The following is a 20,337-nucleotide window of genomic DNA, read 5'->3' as shown; positions in this document are numbered from 1 at the left end:
TGATTGGACATGATTTGAAAAGGCACACACCTGTCTATATAAGGTCCCACAGTTGACAGTGCATGGGACAGCAAAAACCAAGTCATGAGTTTGACGGAATTGTCCGTAGGGCTCGGAGACAGGATTGTGTTTAGGCACAGGCTTGGGGAAGGGTACCAAAAGATTTCTGCGGCATTGAAGGTCCCCAAGAACACAGTGTCATCCATCATTCTTAAATGGATGAAGTTTGGAACCACCAAGACTCTTCCTAGAGCTGGCTGCCTGGTTAAACTGAGCAATCGGGGGAGAAAGGCCTTGGTTAGGGAGGTGACCAAGAACCCAATGGTCACTCTGACAGAGCTCCAGAGTTCGTCTGTGGAGATGGGAGAACCTTCCAGAAGGACAACCATCTCTGCGGCACTCCAACAATCTGGCCTTTATGGTAGAGTGACCAGATGGAAGCCACTCCTCAGTAAAAGGCGCATGACAGCCCGCTTGGAGTTTTAACCTTTAATTAACTAGGCAAGTCCGTTAAGAACAAATTCATATTTTACAATGAAGGCCAAACCCTCCCCTAAACTGGACGACGCTGGGCCAATTGTGCTCCGCCCTATGGGACTCCCAATCACGGCCGATTGTGATACAACCCAGGATCGAACCAGGGTCTGTAATGATGCCTCTAGCACTGAGATGCCGTGCCTTAGACTGCTGCGCCACTCGGAAGCTCCACTTAAAGGACTCTCAGACCATGAGAAACAAGATTCTCTGGTCTGATGAAACCAAAATTGAACTCCTTGGCCTGAATGCCAAGCGTCACGTCTTGAGGAAACCTGGCACCATCCCTACGGGGAAGCATGGTGGTAGTAGCATCATACTGTGGGGATGTTTTTCAGCAGCAGGGACTGGGAGACTAGTTAGGATCGAGGCAAAGATGAACGGAGCAAAATACTGAGAGATCCTTGATGAAAACCTGCTGCAGAGCGCTCAGGACCTCAGACTGGGGTGAAGGTTCACCTTCTAACAGGACAATGCCCTAAGCACACAGCCAAGACAACGCAGGAGTGGCTTCGGGACAAGTCTCTGAATGTCCTTGAGTGGTCCAGCGAGAACCTGGACTTGAACCCGATCTAACATCTCTGGAGAGACCTGAAAATGGCTGCAGCGATGATGCTCCCCATCCAACCTGACAGAGCTTGAGAGCATCTGCAGAGAAGAATAGGAGAAACTCCCCAAATACAGGTGTGCCAAGTGTGTAGCGTCATACCCAAGCAGACTCATGGCTATAATCAAAGGTGCTTCAACAAATTACTGAGTAAAGGGTCAAAAAAATAAAGGGAACACTAAAATAACACACATAGATCTGAATGAATGAAATATTCTAATTAAATTATTTTTTCTTTACATAGTTGAATGTGCTGACAACAAAATCACACAAAAATTATCAATGGAAATCAAATTTATCAACCCATTGGAGGTCTGGATTTGGAGTCACACTCAAAATTAAAGTGGAAAACCACACTACAGGCTGGTCCAACTTTGATTTAATGTCCTTAAAACAAGTCAAAATGAGGCTCAGTAGTGTGTGTGGCCTCCACATGCCTGTATGACCTCCCTACAACGCTTGGGCATGCTCCTGATAAGGTGGCGGATGGTCTCCTGAGGGATCTCCTCCCAGACCTGGACTAAAGCATGCGCCAACTCCTGGACAGTCTGTGGTGCAACGTGGAGTTGGTGGATGGAGCGAGACATGATGTCCCAGATGTGCTCAATTGGATTCAGGTCTGGGGAACAGGCGGGCCAGTCCATGGCATCAATGCCTTCCTCTTGCAGGAACTGCTGACACACTCCAGGCACATGAGGTCTAGCATTGTCTTGCATTAGGAGGAACCCAGGGCCAAGCGCACCAGCATATGGTCTCACAAGGGGTCTGAGGATCTCATCTCGGTACCTAATGGCAGTCAGGCTACCTCTGGCGAGCACATGGAGGGCTGTGCGGCCCCCCCAAAGAAATGCCACCCCACACCATGACTGACCCACCGCCAAACTGGTCATGCTGGAGGATGTTGCAGGCAGCAGAACGTTCTCCACGGCGTCTCCAGACTCTGTCACGTCTGTCACATGTGCTCAGTGTGAACCTGCTTTCATCTGTGAAAAGCACAGGGCGCCAGTGGCGAATTTGCCAATGTTGGTGTTCTCTAGCAAATGAAAAACGTCTTGCACGGTGTTGGGCTGTAAGCACAACCCCCACCTGTGGACGTCGGGCCCTCATACCACCCTCATGGAGTCTGTTTCTGACCGTTTGAGCAGACACATGCACATTTGTGGCCTGCTGGAGGTCATTTTGCAGGGCTCTGGCAGTGCTCCTCCTTGCACAAAGGCGGAGGTAGCGGTCCTGCTGCTGGGTTGTTGCCCTCCTACGGCCTCCTCCACGTCTCCTGATGTACTGGCCTGTCTCCTGGTAGTGCCTCCATGCTCTGGACACTACGCTGACAGACACAGCAAACCTTCTTGCCACAGCTCGCATTGATGTGCCATCCTGGATGAGCTGCACTAGCTGAGCCACTTGTGTGGGTTGTAGACTCCGTCTCATGCTACCACTAGAGTGAAAGCACCGCCAGCATTCAAAAGTGACCAAAGCATCAGCCAGGACGCATAGGAACTGAGAAGTGGTCTGTGGTCCCCACCTGTAGAACCACTCCTTTATTGGGGGTGTCTTGCTAATTGCCTATAATTTCCACCTGTTGTCTATTCCATTTGCACAACAGCATGTGAAATTTATTGTCAATCAGTGTTGCTTCCTAAGTGGACAGTTCGATTTCACAGAAGTGTGATTGACTTGGAGTTACATTGTGTTGTTTAAGTGTTCCCTTTATTTTTTTGAACAGTGTATATTTAATTATTTTTAATACATTTGCAAAAATGTCTAAACCTGTTTTTGCTTTGTCATTATCGGGTATTGTGTGTAGATTGAGGGGGGGGGAACAATTGAATCCATTTTAGAATAAGGCTGCAACGTAACAAAATATGGAAAAAGCCAAGGGGTCTGAATATTTTACGAATGCACTAACTTTGCAGTCAACTTTGGCGTTGCAGCTTCTTTTTGTATTTTTTTCAAGATTTTTTTACTTGTAAGAATTTTAAAAGAAATTGCTCTTAGATACCCACATTTTCTTGTAATTTATTTAATGAAAGGGAGCCATTATAATACATATGCTCAAAATGTATGATGCCACTTTGGGAACAGGACTTAAAGGTATTTGTCTTTAAATGTTGGAGATAATGTTGGGCTGTTCCAAAAAGGAATGCCTGGCGCTATGGGTTTGTTCCGTTTCATGAATTGATGTACATTTTCCCAAATTTAAATGAAAATCATTGGGATGTATTTTTTCTTTTCAGCCTTGGACCAACCCAAAGTAGTGATTATTTATATTTATATATATATATACAGGATAGTCTGCTGTCCATTGTTTAAGTGAAGACAGTTGTGTGGCCCAGTAATACATTTTCATAGGAGGCAGTCCAAGACCTCCCGCTTTAAGGTAAGTGTAAAACATTTGGCTCTTGTTCTTACCATTCCAAATACAATTGGAGAGTAGGCCATTTATTTTCTTACAGAAGTTGGATGGAACTGGAACTGGTAAGGCTTGGAATAAATGCATCAACCATTGTAATATATTCATTTGGATTATGTTCACCCTACCTAACATGGAAATGGAAAGAGTTCTCCATCTCTGAACATCAGATTGAATCTTATCTAATAAAGGAGAGTAGTTGATTTTATAGGCCTCCTCCAAATTGTTTGGTATCAAAACACCCATGTCATGTGCCTTTGTCCATTTCCACTGAAATCTACTTTCCAAGTTTGAAAAGTCAACTGAAATAATTCCCACTTTCTAATTTTCTCCCAATTTACTTTGAATCCTGACACAGTACCATACGTGTCCAACAGTTGCAAAATAAATTCTGACATAATGTTCTGGTTCAGATAAATACAGTAAAATGTAATCTGCATACAATGATATCACATGTTGTTATCCACCAATCTCTATTCCCAGGATTGAGCAATGGGTTTGATTATTGATGCTAGGAGTTTCGTGGCTAAAGAAAATAAATAACTGGACAGAGGGCATCCCTGTGTTGTTCCTCTTAACTTAAATGGAGCTGAGATTAGTCCATGTGTACTTCTACCTGCTTTGGGGGATTTATACAATAGCTCAATCCAGGAAATAAATACCAGACCAAACGTGTGTTTTTTTTAAAGACTGCCCTCAAATATGCCCATTCCACTCTATCAAATACTTTTTCAGCATCCAATGATACTGCCACTTTTGGAAAGTTCAAGTTCCTGGTATGAAGAAATCCTATTCCTTATGAACCCTGTTTGATCTAAGTGAATCAAGTTTCTTATTACACTGAACAAAAATAAATGCAACATGCTACAATTTCAATGATTTTACTGAGTTAATTTAAGGAAATCAGTCAAATGAAATAAATTCATTGGGCCCTAATCTATGGATTTCATATGACTGGGAATACAGATATGCATCTGCTGGTCACATAAACCTTAAAGGTAGGGGTGTGGATTAGGAAACCAGTCAGAATCTGGTGTGACCAACATTTGCCTCATGCATCTCCTTCGCATAGAGTTGATCAGGCTGTTGATTGTGGCCTGTGGAATGTTGTCCCATTCCTCTTCAATGGCTGTGTGAAGTTGCTGGATACTGACGGGAACTGGAACATGCTTTCGTACACATCGATCCAGAGCATCCCAAATATGCTCAATGGGTGAGTATGCAGGCCATGAAAAAACAGGGACATTTTCAGCTTCCAGGAATTCTGTACAGATCCTTGCGACAGGGGGCTGTGCATTATCATGCTGAAACATGAGGTGATGGCAGCGGATAAATGATATGACAATGGGCCTCAGGATCTGTTGGAGGAAATTATAGTTGAAATGATTAATTATGTATACATTTAAATTAGAACCATTTATTTTAATACTATTATGTTATGGTATGAAATGTATGGGTTCTTGGTTAAGCTGTTACTGAAAATGTAAGTAAAACAAATTAATTGTCTGTACCTTGCGGGTTTAAGGGAGAGGGATGGTATATCTTTTCTGACAGATAAGAATGGTCTTTGATGTTCCATTAGTGGAGGAGAAAATGTCTTTTAGACAGATTGGAATGTTTGTTTTATGAGGGGAGTAGAAGAAGATGTCCAGAACCTGAAGACACTGCGCTATTGTGTGGATCGGAGAGAGTGTGTGAAACTGACGTTATTTTATGTTTTCTCTTTCAAATCAAATGCTCTTTGTATTTTGGTTCAGTACTCATCAAGAATAAATGCTGAACTTGTTTTTAAGACTGGTCTCGATCTATTTCATGCAAAATGATAAATTTACAACTTATTATGAAATAGAGAGAGTGAATTTGGTTTTGGCTACAAAACATATAGGAATTTAGAATTCCTCTAACAGGATCTCGTCACGGTATCTTTGTGCATTAAAATTGCCATCGATTATATGCAATTGTGTTCGTTATCAGTAGCTTATGCCTGCCCATACCATAACCCCACCATGGGGCACTCTGTTCACAACATTGAAATCAGCAGACCGCTCACCCACATGACTCCTTACATGCTATCTGCCAGGTACAGTTGAAACTGGAATTAATCTGTGAAGAACCTACTTCTCCAGTGTGCCAGTGGCCATTTGAAGGTGACTATTTGCCCCCTGAAGTCAGTTACGACGTCGAACTGCAGTCGGTTCAAGACCCTGGTGAGGATGACGAGCACGCAGGTGAGCTTCCCTGAGACTTTCTGACAGTTTGTGCAGAAATGATTTGGTTGCGCGAACCCAGTTTCATCAGCTGCCTGTATTGCTGTTCTCAGATGAGACCCGCAGGTAAAGAAGCTGGTTGTGGAGGTCCTGGGCTGGCGTGGTTACACATGGTCTGTGGTTGTGAGGCGGCTTATGGTAGAGAAATGAACATTCAATCCTCTGGCAACAGCTCTGGTGGACATTCCTGCAGTCAGCATGCCAATTGCACGCTCCCTCAACTTGAGGCATCTGTGGCATTGTGTTGGGACAAAATTACACCTTTTAATGGCCTTTTATTGTCCCTAGCACAAGGTGCACCTGTGTAATGATCATGCTGTTTATTCAGCTTCTTGATATACCACACCTGTCAGATGGATGAATTATATTGGCAAAGGAGAAATGCTCACTAACAGGGATGTAAACAAATTTGAGCAAAATAAGCTTTGTGTAAAAATGTATTTTATTTCAGCTCATGAAACATGGGACCAACACCACATGTTGTTTTATTTTAGTTCAGTGTACTATTTCTATGCGAAATGCCAATGCCTTAGCAATTCATTTATAATCCACATTCAAAAATTATACTAGGCGGAAGGTTCGGCAATGACAATCCATCCTTATCTATCTTTTTTTAAGTTAGGTGATTTGAAGCCAAACAGTGATTGGGTAAGTACATTTTTCTCTAGAGTTGCTGTTAGCATATGTAACAGGCTTTAGTGATTTGGGATGAAAGTGTCTGTAAAATTTCACTGGGAATCAATCATCACCAGGAGATTTCCCATTTTGTAGTCTATCGCCTCCACCAGCTCACTTAGGGAAACATTTCCCTATCATACAATTTTTCTCTGATTCAGTTATAACTTGTACATTTGGGCTTATTAAGGAATTTGTCTCTCTTTGAACTTTCAGATTGATACAGTTTGATCAAATGTTTTAAAGACTGAGTTAATTTCAGAAATTCCATTGGGGTTTTTAATGCTGTAGATGGTACATTCCTGGTCCTCTTTCCTAATTTGCCAAGCAATCATTTTCCCCATACTTTCACCTTGCTCAGCATTGTTTGGATTTCAGGGCAGCTATCTCTGCAGACCAGGTGTTTTTTATTATGCTATAATTCAAGCTTCAACGTGTTCAACTGTTGAAGGTTGTCGACATTTCTATTTAATCTGCGTTTTCTTTCTTAGTCGTGAATTCTGTAATTGTATTTCTCATTCTTTATTGGTCTTTTTCTTTATGTGAAGAGTAAGACCTGATACAACCTCCTCATATGCTTTACGAGCTTCTCAGACAACAGTTGGGCATACTTCATTATAGACATGCTTTTGGAAATAAATGTAGACCTGTGTGGTGAGATGAGGTTAACTCTTCGGTCCTTTAAACAAACTGCTATATGAAAAATATTGTGCACTATAGCTTGGAAAATAAATCAGAGATGTTTCTTCCAACATGAGGGCTGCTTTCCAAAATAAGTGACATCTGCTTCGTGGTTTGTTTCCTTGCCAGGATACTAACAAGTATCGCGATACTGGTATCGGCCCTAAAGCTCTATTTAGCATTTTCGGGAGTTGGACCATCGATTAACCCTAAAATTTGTGATAGACCAAGAATGGTTGCCTGGTTACCCAGACTCATTGCTCCGGCGGAACGCTCGTTTGTTTCTTCACCGCAATTTGACTCCGCCCCCCCGGACCCTTATAGAACGCATTCGAACCGTCTGATTGGGTCCAGAAACGGATGGTTTGGGCCAGAACCAGAACACACGTGGGTAAAGCAACGTTTTGAAAATGTCATTGCCTTTTGATACTGGTTATAGATACTGGTCCAATCGCTGATTACTTTGTTTTGTACAATCCTGCTTGTACAAAACAAACCATTTTTAGATTATGGCAGACTGAAGTATGTAGCGAATGATAATAGAGCAACGGAAGAATTCAGTGTGTCAGGCAATGATAATGGCATTGAGTTATTCTGTCTACATAGCAGTTTCTGTTGTTCCGGAGTCCTGCGGTTGATTATTTGTATCACAGTGTACTGTTACATGCACACGATCAATATTGTGAATCATCAGAAATATAATAGTTTGGTTTTAAGGAAATTGCCAATCAAAATATACGTTCTACTACAGCCACCATGTTATTTTTGGAACCCTATATGTGAAAAGTATTTGTAAATTGCATAATTTCAGTTTTTCCGAACTCCTTTCTCTCGCGGAGAAGAGGGGGACTGGCGGAGAAGAGGGGGACTGGCGGAGATGAGGGGGACTGGCGGAGAAGAGGGAGGCTTGCGCCAGCGCTGGAAGTCCGATTTAAACGGCTTATTTCGAGTTTGACCTTAATAAGCAGAGTGAAGTTTACATGACTACTGCCATAATCAGTTTAATATCAAATTATTATTAGTGTGCATGTAAACATACTCACTATGTTTTGGAGTCGAGTAACCGTTATATGTCATGATTGAATGTCTGTTTCAGAGGTGTTCACGGGTCCAGGTCCAAAATGAAAACTTTTCCCTCAGGGTCGGGTCACGTTTGTTTGTCATTGGGTCTCTGTAACTACAGCCGAATGGACCTGACCACTGCTCTGCATAGCCTATGAATTGACTTATAGAAGGTCTAGCCAACATATATAAAGACCTATTCTTGAACAGGGAGCATTTATTATTATTATTTTTTGGCACTGGTCCATTAGGGTACGGATCGGGTCTAGGTCTTGTTGTCGTCGGGTCAGTCTGGGTCTGATTGTCCCGGGGTCTGTCCGCGTGCAACTTTTTTTGAGCCGAGAAGACCTCTAGTCTGAACTAAAACCAACTTGGTGTGTGTGCAGGAGCTGATGGGTGAGAACCGTGACAGACATGTCTTGTACGTTTTTTCCCCTGAGTACGAGACGTAGAGGGACTGCTGTACCCATCAGCCTGGTCTCACTGCAGCTGTCCTGGGCCTGGCTCCCCTGGCCCAGACTGGGGATTTGGGTGAGACTGCTGAGGACTCACTGCTGTCCCACGGAGGGGCATAGAGCGCCCCTAGCAGGGGGCAGGAGTAGCAACAGACAAAGCAGCGGAAAGCACATAATTGGCTCTGCCAAGGCCCTCTGTAATCCCGTCGGCTTAATTTAGGACATGAATGGAAAGACCTGGAGGGAAAGAACCGGAGAGCAGGGTGATTTGTTGGGTTTTTTACATGGGCAAGGGCCCTGGAGAGTTTCTCCTTTCGTTTATGAAATCATATTCGATATTAGCTCTGTGACACTGATATAGACACTGGGAATTGCCAGGGACCTCACGATACGATACTTAGGTGCCGATACGATGTGTGTTACGATTCGATCATGTTCCAAACATGTTACTCACCATGTCTGCCGCAGAGCAACAAGAGGCAGCCATGAGAATGAGTTTTGATCAGTCATGGAAATAAGTGTTAAACAAATTGGCTCTCTATTTTAGAAAAAGTTATGGAGGAAAACATTATGGCGTTTTGGTGCAGGTAAGACCACTAGTGCAAAAATAATATTGCAATACAATATATCATCAAAAAGAACATCCCCAAAAAATAAAATGTAACAAGTCTCCTCCTTTTTGTTGTACAGTCAGTTGCACCTAAGGACTGACATCACTCATGTCAAAGTGCATAATTCATGGATTGGTGTCATTGTTTTGTAGAGACGGGAGGAGAGGATAAGGGAGGGGGAGTTGAATCTCTAATAGGCTTGTCTATCGCTGGCAACAGGAAGTAAACACGAAGCATTGGCTACATACAGTATTAAGTAGTGTTAAACTGCCTAATCTCCTGTCTCGCGTGAGTGTCTGGGTGAGTGTCTGTGATGTTTGTCTGCTTTTCCCTGGGATGAGCGATGGTGACGAGAGGTGGACTCTGGTGAGCTGGGTGACGTGGTGGGGGGGGATCTGTATGTATCATCCTCTTTCATTATGTTCTTTGTCTGTGCGCTTGCCTATTTTTAGACAGCAGGCAGGGTTACTCCTGTTTGCTCTGTGTGTGTGTGTTTTATTATAGAGATTAGGTTTCAGGCTGTAATAGCCTGTCATGCATTGTTATATGGAAAGTTACCGTTCCGTTGTACTACCGTTGTGCTATTCCCAACTGGGACTTCAGTCTGCCCAATGATCGGTTCTGGTATCAGTCGCGTGTACAGATTTAGAAACGGTTTCAAAGGCGAACAATATGAATGCCGGGATTGTTCCTTGAGAGATGGCAGCAACAGTTTTCTTGGCAGGGCTATGTTGAGCATAACTCGTCTCTGTTGAAATCTGGGCCAACTCTGGGCAAGGAATATGGGAGAAGTGTGTCTATAGCAGCTGCCAGTAGATGTAGGTCCCCAACTCTTGCTGTAATATCACCATGTTTAGAGAAGGCCCCATCATGTGGCCTCATTTCTCTTCCTGTGTTCTTTACTGTGATGGGGGAGCATCAGTGCTCATTTCCTGTCAAACCAGCCCTGTGTGGTTACAGGGGAATAGAACAACCGCAGCCTCTCAACTTAAGCTTTGCACTACTAGCAGAGGGTGACCGTGCCATTACGGTAAAATGTTTGCTGCCATTGGGGAACAATTGCGCCTTCCATGCTTTGTCTGCATGATAGAAGAAGAGGAAGTTAAATACTAGGATGTATTTTTGCGTGATGTATGATTTTAGAATTAGAATCATTGATGTTGCCAATCAAATTATTTACTGTTGCTTAGAAAATGAAATGTTTTATTATATGAATTTTCATCTAAATGCATTCCTGTCTTTTCATCCTTGTTTTCCCAGCTCCAGCTTCTTAACAACAGCCCTGGACTTTGAGAAGGAGCACATGATCACTCCAGTGTTTTCGAGTCTCCCAGGATGTCTCGGCGGAGCCTGCGTCTGCACACTATCACTGGTCTCTATGGCGACGACAGCCTAGACTCTAATCTGAACCACAATGTGTACCACGGTGCCTCCTTCAGCGCAGGAGGAGACAGTCGCAGAGAGTCCAAGTAAGTGATGCTGCTGCTGCCCTGGGGTTCCTTCTATGGATTTGGGCCTGCGTGTTACAGCCAATGGTTTCCATGTCTAATCTGACTGTTCACTTCTCCCTCTCCCAGGGGGTTGAAGAGCAGGAGGTCTCAGCAGCACTCTGTCTCCTGCACCCAGTCTCTGCTCAGCACCACGCCCCGTAAGAGCCAGCATGGCTCCCGGCAGCACAACAGCAGCGTGACAGCCAGTGACGCCTCCATGCTGGACGAGTCGTGCATCCAGGAGCGCACGCTGGTCGGCAGCTTCTGGGGTTTGGATGAAGCTTCTGAAGATAAAGGTCTTTTTTTTCTTTCTTTTTTTTACGACCTTATCGATCACAATTACTTGTCATGCCTGAGACATCAGTGTCTTGAATGGATTCCTTTTAAAAAGGCTCATTTTGTGTTTCATTATCAAATCTGTCTGTGCGTTACAGAGCGGACCATGGCGGTCGACCACAGTATGTGTAGGACCAACGGAGACATTAACTCTGTACAGACCCAGACCTCCATGGTGAACGGTAGCTTCTGTAAGGACTTCCCTATCCCCTCGGACAGACATGAGGCTCTAAGCACCTACTCCTCATCCTCCACTGGTGCCTGCTCTGCCACCAGCTACCAGGCCCTGACAGCCCCCTGTACGTCCCCTCCCTCCACGGTCTACGCCAGGGACAAGAGCCGCAAGCACAAAACGGGTGAGAGCCAAGTACTATAATATGTATGTGCTCAGTACTGCATGTGTTGTATCTGGGAGTGTTTTGCCTTCCCATTCCATTTGAAGGCATATCATCCACAGTGTTTTGCCTTCCCATTCCATTTGAAGGCATATCATCCACAGTGTTTTGCCTTCCCATTCCATTTGAAGGCATATCATCCACAGTGTTTTGCCTTCCCATTCCATTTGAAGGCATATCATCCACAGTGTTTTGGTTGTTGTTGTTGTTGTCATTGCTGATGCATGACTGTGTCAATTTTCATTTTTCTTACATTTGACATTCATTGTGATTTTGTGCATTTTCAATCAAGTTGAATTGGTTTGATTCAGGTCTGCTGGTGTCCGTCTCGGACACTTGTGTGCGTGTGAGCAAGAGGGCAGCAGCCTCTGTGGCATACGTCTTCTCACTGCTCTTAAAGAGTGTACTGATGAGGACACACAAGAATGGTGAAGGTATCAGCTTCTGCGCCGGCTCGGCTTCTTGCTGTCTTTACAGCGCCAGTGTTGCCTTTCACTCTGTCTCTCTCATATCTGCCTTGCAGCATCCCACTTTTGTGTCATAAATAATGCGGATAACGGATAATTCATCGTTTTAGGTGGGTCTCAACTTTTTCCTGCTCTCTTAACAGCGGTGTAGTGCTGAGATAGGCTACCACCACATGATTTGCATAGGCTGTCAGGAAATCTGACAATGCTTTGCTAAAGCTCAACATAATCATGCAATCTGGATTATTTGGCCCCTTTTTCTCCCCAATTTCGTGATTACGATCTTGTCTCGTCGCTGTAACTCCCCAACGGGCAACGGTCGAGTCATGCATCCTCCGAAAACATGACCCCGGTCACGGTCACGGCCGGTTATGACACAGCCTGGGATCGAACCCCAGGCTGTAGTAACACCGCAATGTGCCACTTGGAAGGCCGGATTATTCCCTTTTAATATCTTCTGTCACTTTCGGAGGGCAGCTGCTTCCACAGTGTCTGTAGTGACTGGGCTCATACAGGCTGCTCTGCTGAAGATGGGCAGTGGGGGCAGGAAATTTGTTAATGGAAGTATTCCACTTTGCTTTTTTAGAGGCTGAACGATTATTCATCGGGGTTGGGCATCCACAAGTCAGGTGTTGCATGATTTGCATGGGACTGTGCTTAGTTGTCACTGGTTGAAAGTTGATGTTCGGAATACTCCTGGTTGCAGTCCACCAATCTCTTGCACTGTACTGAATCTGCACTGACACAGGAGGTTGCAGTGGCTGTGTGAATGACCATGGTGGCTCTCCCTGCTGACTGACTAACCTAAAACTTTTCGTCACCTGCTTCTGGACTATCCTCTATCTTTCTCAACAGGGGGACAGAGGCTGACACTACCACAGCTTTTCCTGCCTACAGCTTTCTCACTCCTTTTAACATCACTCCACCTTCCTTTTCGGGTGTTTGTATGGCACTTTTACCCCACAGATTTCACCCTCTATCTCCCAAACAAATGGGCTACCTTCGCTTTGGCTATTGCCCTGGTGACATGCAAATTCGCTCTCTCGCTCTGCGCTCAGGTGAAAGAGGGATGCTCCATCGATATGTAGTTGTGCTAGTTTTTATCTGATTTTCTTTCTTATTGGTTGCAGCTCTCTCCAGCTACTGCGGAAGCATGCATGTAAAGGAGTTGGGGACTGACGGGAAGCACATGAATCTGATTGGCTCTCTGTGTGAGTAACTGACCTCCACACCGATATAGTTGTTTGTGCATGAACCCTTGACTATGTACTACAAGACGATGTGTTTTTTGTGAATAATAGAATCATGTGACTTGGTATGATTTTTCATGTAACTCTTCTCATAACCTTTGTGACTACACACACCTGAATGCATTCAATCAGAGAGGTGCTGCCTTAATCGACGTCTTCGGCGCCAGGGAATAGTTGTTGTTCTTGGGAGGTTAAATGTCTTGCTCAAGGGAAGAACGGCAGATTTTTCAACCTTGCTGGCTCGGGGATTCGTACCATCGACCTTTTGGTTATTGGCCAAGAGCTCTTAACTGCTAGGCTACCTGCCTTTTTAGCCTGCCTCTCTCTCTCTCAAAACATTTTTATTTTCATCTTTTATTTTCTGCCTTTGCTGCTCACCCACCCTGCTGATGCTAATAGGTGATGACTGCAAACGGAAGCAGCAGGCGGAGACACACGCAACCTACACCACATGGGCCTCCCGGTCACACCACGTGTTGGGAGCACTGTGGCTCGCCGCTGTTTACACAGGTTACCTATTAATCCAGCAAACTCTGGCCTATCCTGATATACTTGAAACGAGTTCTACATTTAGTCCTTATTTTACTGATGTATGTAAGTAGATGAAGTTATGTTTTGGTCCCCAGGCTCAAGTGTGTTGTGGGTTGGGCAGGAGGCAGGCTCAGCTGTCTGGGCCGTGATGAGGAGGATGCTGTCGGTTCCCTGGTTGGCAGTTAGGTCCCCAGGTCATAATTTTCCCGTGTGTAACCAGCCTCCAAATACACCCCTGCATGATATCTCCTAGTCCTAGTCTCCCCATGGCTAGTTTGTGTGTCTGCCTACCTAACGTGAAACCCATTAGAATGGTGGCTTGGAGTAGATCTATCTCTCTAACCTTTTCCCATTTAAGATGACTAGCTGCCGTTTCTTTTGCGTCTCATCATTTCTAATTCACTGCTCTATGCGTTAGGCTAGGAAACTGCAGAGACTGTCTGCAGAACTGACCCCCCCCCCCCTCTGCCTGCTGTTTCCGTCTCTCTGGGCATTTTAAAGTTGGCGCCAAGAATGGGAGCGATTTGTCACACTGTACAGGAGTTTGATGGAGTCGTGCGATTTGCTAAAGCTGTGCTCTCCTTAAAAAAAAGGTTCCTCTCTGCTGTACTGTGCATCTACGCTGACAGAGAACACTTTTGCTCAGCCTTCTGTATCACCTCTGTCTGTAACTAACCCCGCAACCTGTTGCACTGCATTTATGTCCTTGTCTCTTACCTCATCTGGGGAATGTACTTGATTCTCTAATCCTTAGTGCTGTGTGGACGTGCCTCATCTACCCCTCCCGCCTCCTGAAGAACGCTCACTAATCTGCTCCCTGTCTGTCTTTGTGTGTACAGGCAAGGCAGCGACGGGGGTCTTCTGGTGGCTTGGGACTGGATGGTACCATCTGGTTACCCTTCTCTCTCTGCTCAACGTCTTCGTCTTGACACGGTGAGTCTCTTGGGCCTGAGAGTAATACTCAAGGAACCGGTAACTGCTCAAATAAAGGAAACGCCAACATAAAATGTATTTCCATTATTGTGTTTCCATTATTTTTGCAGTCACCTGTATGTGGTAGTGGCTGGAGCTCCATAATATGTGATCACACTAACAAGTGTTTTTCTGTTGTCGTAGTTACCCTGCCAAGCTCCTCAAACTCCTGTTGATTTTGCTCCCATTCCTCATCCTCCTGGGTGAGTAGCACCGCTCTCATGCTGGTTATCCATATTACTGAACAATCACCCACTGTGCCCTCTTCCGTCTCCTAAATCCTCCGTTCTCGATGTTCTCCCAGCTCTGTGGCACTGGGGTCCGTCCAGCCTGCTGTCTGTATTGCCTGCCGTTAACGTCACTGAGTGGAGGACGGCCTACTCCCTCAGTTTCACCTCTGCCCAAGCCCAGACCAAAGATGGGCAGTCCACCATGACTCCACCACCAGCTGTCTCACAGGTAGCAGGGGTGTTGATGCACTTGTATTCAATCAACCATTATATAATTGTCAGCTTCCTTAAGACCTTCCAATTCTATGGATAAGGCCTGATACACTGTATAGCTGACCTGACCCCTATCCCCCTCCCCTGTATATGAACAGCCAGGCAGTGTGGCCGTGTCTGTGGACTCTGAGCGCCTGGCCCAGTTGGAGCAGAGGCTGGCCCAACTGTGGGAGAAGGTGGAGGGAGGGGGCCAGAGGCAGGAGCAGCAGCACGGAGAAGTGCTGGGTCTCTACCATTCTCTACGAGAGCAGCTGAACACCCAGGCGGACAGGGACGGCATGGGGCTGTGGGTGTCTGGCCTGCTGGAGGAGAGACTCACCCTACTGAGGAGAGAGATGGAGAAGGATGCAGTACTGCAGAGGGAACAGGTGATTCTCCAGGTTGGATAGTCAGGGGTCCATTTCAGGGAGCAGATAGTAATTGTGCTTGTAATGAAAAGTAAATTAGTATATAATTTGGTCCGCTTACTTGGGTAACTTTAAAAAATATATATATATACTTTTTTTTTCTTCTCTGCTCATTAATCTCTTCATGTGTTGTGCAGGAGCAGGATGTGATGCTCATTAATCTCTTCCTGTGTTGGGCAGGAGCAGGATGTGATGCTCATTAATCTCTTCCTGTGTTGGGCAGGAGCAGGATGTGATGCTCATTAATCTCTTCCTGTGTTGGGCAGGAGCAGGATGTGATGCTCATTAATCTCTTCCTGTGTTGGGCAGGAGCAGGATGTGATGCTCATTAATCTCTTCCTGTGTTGTGCAGGAGCAGGATGTGATGCTCATTAATCTCTTCATGTGTTGTGCAGGAGCAGGATGTGATGCTCATTAATCTCTTCATGTGTTGTGCAGGAGCAGGATGTGATGCTCATTAATCTCTTCATGTGTTGTGCAGGAGCAGGATGTGATGCTCATTAATCTCTTCCTGTGTTGTGCAGGAGCAGGTTGTGGTGCAGCAGCAGGGCCAAGAGTCTCGTCTTGCTCAACTAGAGGTTCTACTGCAGACACTGGCTGCCAAGACAGAGGTACACATCCATAGATCCTATACTACGTTCTATGTATAGCCCCCGTCCCCACAGAAGGCCTTTTGCCCTCACTGTAAATTAGAATTTGTTCTTAATCGACTTGCCTGGTTAAATAGAGGTAAAATATTTTATATAAATGTACAGACCTTACTGTAGGACTTGTATAAAATGTATTTGTTGTCATATATCCATGTTATGTTGATGATGTCTTCAGGAGGTGCAGAGGAGGCAAGTTGAGACTGCAAGTGCCACGCCAGTTCCTGCGCCAGTCAGGTGAGTTCAGCACAAAAACCTTTGGATTGTAATAATTGAATGAAATCACGAGTGGTGTTGAATATTGCTCCCTGTGTGTGCCCTTCGATTGTGGGTGTGGACAGTGAGTCCCATGATGCCTTGTTGGCGGAGGTGCAACGGCTGGAGGCGGCACTGGGGAGCATTAGGCAGGACCTGCAGGGGGTGATGGGATGCCAGGGCATGGGGGACCGCTTGGACCATCTCCATGACATGGTGAGTTGCTTGCGCTCTCTCTCTCTCTCTCTCTCTCTCTCTCTCTCTCTCTCTCTCTCTGTTCTTACATGCATTGCTCCAGTATGTGCCTTTCCAGATGGCCTCTTCCATTGCTTTGAATAGCTGGTCCTGTATAGACACTCAATATTATCTCTGACTGAATCTCAGCATAATATTTTTTTCTGAAGATCTTTTGTATAAATCTCCTCTGTCGACCCTTGACCTCTGTGGTTGTGACAGGTGTCTGCCCAGGTGAGGCGGGAACTGCGGATCCTGTTCTACGGCAATGAGCAGGCCGGAGATTCCGAACCCGGGGAGAAGGAACTCCCTGAGTCGCTAATGCAGTGGCTCTCTGAGCGTTATGTGAGCGGGGCAGACCTGCAGGCCTCTCTGGCCTCCCTGGAGCTCAGCATCCTGCAGAACGTGAGCCTGCAGCTTGAGGAGAACAGGGCCAGGCAGGAGATGCTCAGCACTGAGACTGTCTCTCAGACCGTGATGCACACTGTTGGGGCCGGGATGTCTGAGGAGGTAGGTTGTTTGTTTGAGTGCGATGAGCCAAATAAAGCCTCCCCCGGGCCAAACCCTCCCCTAACCCGGACGATGCTGGGCCAAACCCTCCCCTAACCCGGACGATGCTGGGCCAAACCCTCCCCTAACCCGGATGCTGCTGGGCAAATTGAGCGCCGCCCTATCAGACTCCCGGTCACAGCCGGTTGTGACACAGCCTAGGTCACGGCCGGAGGTGACGGCGCAACACTGCCATGCAGTGCCTTAGACCGCTGCGCCACTTGGGAGGCCATATACTTTTTGTTAATATCGTTTTAAATTAGATTCAGTGTTTTGGTGTTATCAATTACTTATTTCTTGTCTGTCTGCATTATTCCAGTTCCTCACCCAACAACTCTGTTCCCCTCTTGCTCCTCCAGCATGTGCAGCTGATGGTGAAGAATGCTCTGAAACTCTACTCCCAGGATCGGACCGGCCTGGTGGACTACGCTCTGGAGTCTGGAGGTAAAGTTTCACAGCTGTTGTGGTGGCGGGGCGTGGAGACCTACGTTGACTGTTTTGTCTACTGCCTATTATTTAGAATGATCTGTTTTGGCTTTGCACAGTACACTGGTTCTGCTATGACTGGCTTCAGCTATGCCCTCTGGCTGACATTGTGCACGGCCGTGAAAGTGACATCATGGCTACGTGTGTGCAGGTGGCAACATCCTGGGCACTCGCTGCTCTGAGACGTTTGAGACAAAGACGGCACTGATGAGTCTGTTCGGCCTCCCACTCTGGTACTTCTCACAGTCTCCTCGTGTGGTCATACAGGTACGACTCAAGTCACCACATGAGACTAGTCTTTTTTTTTGATGGCTTGGTGATTACATTCATGGATTATATTGGGAGAGTTTTAGTTCCTGATATTGCTTAGCCAACACATTCAGCCACTGGTCTCATCAATGCTCTCTCTCTTTTCCACTGCAGCCCGACGTCCATCCAGGGAACTGCTGGGCGTTTCAGGGTTCCCATGGTTACCTGGTGATGCGTCTCTCCATGAGGATCGTGCCCTCTGCCTTCTCATTGGAGCACATCCCCAAAGACCTGTCGCCAACAGGCAACATCGACAGCGCCCCGCGCCAGTTTAACGTCTATGTAAGCCACACTGCTTACCCAATTTAACATGCCACATGTTTGTTATGGCTGTCTTTACAAGCCATTCAGAAGAACACCTAGTAGATGCTCAAGTCAGTCACGTTTACTGTGAATGTGCACTGGTGAAGCAGTACTGATTGACACACTTACTGCTGTGGCTCTCTGCTGTTTTCTAACTGTGTCGTCGGTTTCCAGGGTCTGGATGATGAATACCAGGAGGAGGGTAAGCTACTTGGCAGCTATACCTACCAGGAGGATGGGGACGCGCTACAGACTTATCCCGTCACCGTAAGTACACTTAACACTGCCTCAACGGGCTTGATTGGTCAGATGTAGATGTTATGTAAGTAGTCCACTTGCAGTGTTGGGGAGTAGTGAACTACATGTTGTTTAACTACATTTGCCGTGGCTTGGTGGTAGATGAACTTTATTCAAATCTTGGTGTTTTTTTCAGTAGTTATACTGCTACACGGCAAAAAAGTAACTAACTACTGGAACTACACACTGTTTTTGCAAAAAGAAAATTAAATAATGTCCTTTTTCACTATCAGACCTTCCTAATTCTCACGTGAAAACACATTTTTGTGTTTAATAGGCTCAATTACACATTGTGTTAAAATCTGATTCCAGAGTGATCTGTTCTTGCAATTGTTTGTCTATGACATTTCAGATTTAGATGTGATAATTTATCACAAAGTAGCTTAGATGTAGTGAACTACTGTTTTAAAGTAGCTTTAGTTAAGTAAACTACAGTGTATTTAGCTTGCTTTAGCATCTTAAGTAATTGGTAGTTTGGTAAACTATGATTTCAGAGTAGCTTTCCTGACACTGTCCACATGGCATTTATCTCTAGCACTACTAGAGATGGTGACTTGGCAAGTTATAGGTCTTGCTACTTGAGTGTAAACTGAGTGTCCTTTGCCATCTATCCACAGGAGGAGAATGATAAAGCCTATCAGACCATTGAGGTTCGGGTGCTGTCCAACTGGGGACACACGGAATACACCTGCCTCTACCGCATCAGAGTGCACGGTCAGCCCAGTATCAACTGATGGCACCGAGCAGACCACCCTGCCTACATTTGAATGTTCTGCGGATGACTGGAGGCATATTATGCAAAAAATGATTGGATAACAATCAGAGCTTTACTATTGGTTGAAAAATGTTTCAAGTACATTTTTCTCAGTCTATTTAGACATGAGCTATACGTATTCTGGGACCAAACTGGATTCTTGAGTGTTGAGCCCCTTCTCGCACATGGTTAAACCAGGTTTTAGCATGTTCTCTTACAAATAATGTAGACGTGTACATTTTGTCAATAGTATGTCATTTTAAGTCTACTAATGTCAAATGCTTTGAAAGATGTATATGCTGCAGTTATTAAAATGTTTATTTTGTTTGTTTTTTAAAGGGAAGTAAGTAAGTTAGGGATATCTTGCACTGGTCCCTTCAGCCACAGAAATCAGGCTTTGACCATTAACCTTTTATCAATAATCTACAAGTGCCCAGTTGTAAATCTCATTATTTATTTGTTTGTCCTGATTTAACAATCTGTGTACTATATTTTTTGTAAAGGCTTTTCAGACTATTTGTAAAATTGGCTTGGGACTATACAGGTGTTTTTTTTAAATATAATTTTATTTTTGTCTTTTGTAACTTGTAAGAAATGTTCAAATAAAGACTTTCATTTCCAGTTGTTGTAAAGTAACGGTCATTGATTTGAAAAAAGTATTTTTGCTTTTTTAAATAACTTTGAAAGGAAATGTTAGGCTGCGAAGTTTCAAAAAATGTGGATGTTTTGTTTTATCATGCCCACAGGCACAGCTTGGTTAAAGTCGGGTGGAGAATCAATCTTCCTGAAGTGTGCCCCCATTCACACTGATTCTGACCCATTATGTCCAGTAAATGACAATAATGCTCTA

The 20,337-nt window shown here is 45.1% G+C and overlaps 1 protein-coding gene across 13 annotated transcripts; it reads left to right on the top strand.

Annotated features, from left to right (window-relative positions):
* The first annotated feature begins 7,373 nt into the window (after nucleotides 1–7,373).
* LOC112223493 (SUN domain-containing protein 1) lies at nucleotides 7,374–20,108 on the top strand. 13 transcript variants are annotated; one of them, XM_024386529.2, is made up of 21 exons: nucleotides 7,374–7,561; nucleotides 10,563–10,771; nucleotides 10,880–11,088; nucleotides 11,227–11,484; nucleotides 11,835–11,957; nucleotides 13,121–13,201; nucleotides 13,640–13,750; nucleotides 13,867–13,965; nucleotides 14,611–14,704; nucleotides 14,888–14,946; nucleotides 15,048–15,202; nucleotides 15,345–15,614; nucleotides 16,178–16,264; nucleotides 16,479–16,537; nucleotides 16,642–16,771; nucleotides 17,012–17,299; nucleotides 17,698–17,782; nucleotides 17,976–18,091; nucleotides 18,248–18,415; nucleotides 18,611–18,703; nucleotides 19,351–20,108. In XM_024386529.2, the coding sequence occupies exons 2-21, from the start codon at nucleotides 10,638–10,640 to the stop codon at nucleotides 19,465–19,467; spliced, it is 2,736 nt and encodes a 911-aa protein (XP_024242297.1). In that variant the 5' UTR covers nucleotides 7,374–7,561; nucleotides 10,563–10,637; the 3' UTR covers nucleotides 19,468–20,108. The 13 variants fall into 13 exon arrangements, with proteins under 13 accessions (XP_024242297.1, XP_024242294.1, XP_024242299.1 ...); XM_024386526.2 differs by having other exon boundaries at nucleotides 7,374–7,565; XM_024386531.2 differs by lacking the exon at nucleotides 7,374–7,561 and adding an exon at nucleotides 8,082–8,632.
* The last annotated feature ends 229 nt before the right edge of the window (nucleotides 20,109–20,337 follow it).

The sequence above is a fragment of the Oncorhynchus tshawytscha genome, linkage group LG24, assembly GCF_018296145.1.
Source record: "Oncorhynchus tshawytscha isolate Ot180627B linkage group LG24, Otsh_v2.0, whole genome shotgun sequence".
In the NCBI taxonomy this organism is placed as follows: domain Eukaryota; kingdom Metazoa; phylum Chordata; class Actinopteri; order Salmoniformes; family Salmonidae; genus Oncorhynchus; species Oncorhynchus tshawytscha.
The sequence above is the reverse complement of the archived record's forward strand: the minus strand, read 5'-3'. Positions and strand labels throughout refer to the sequence as shown.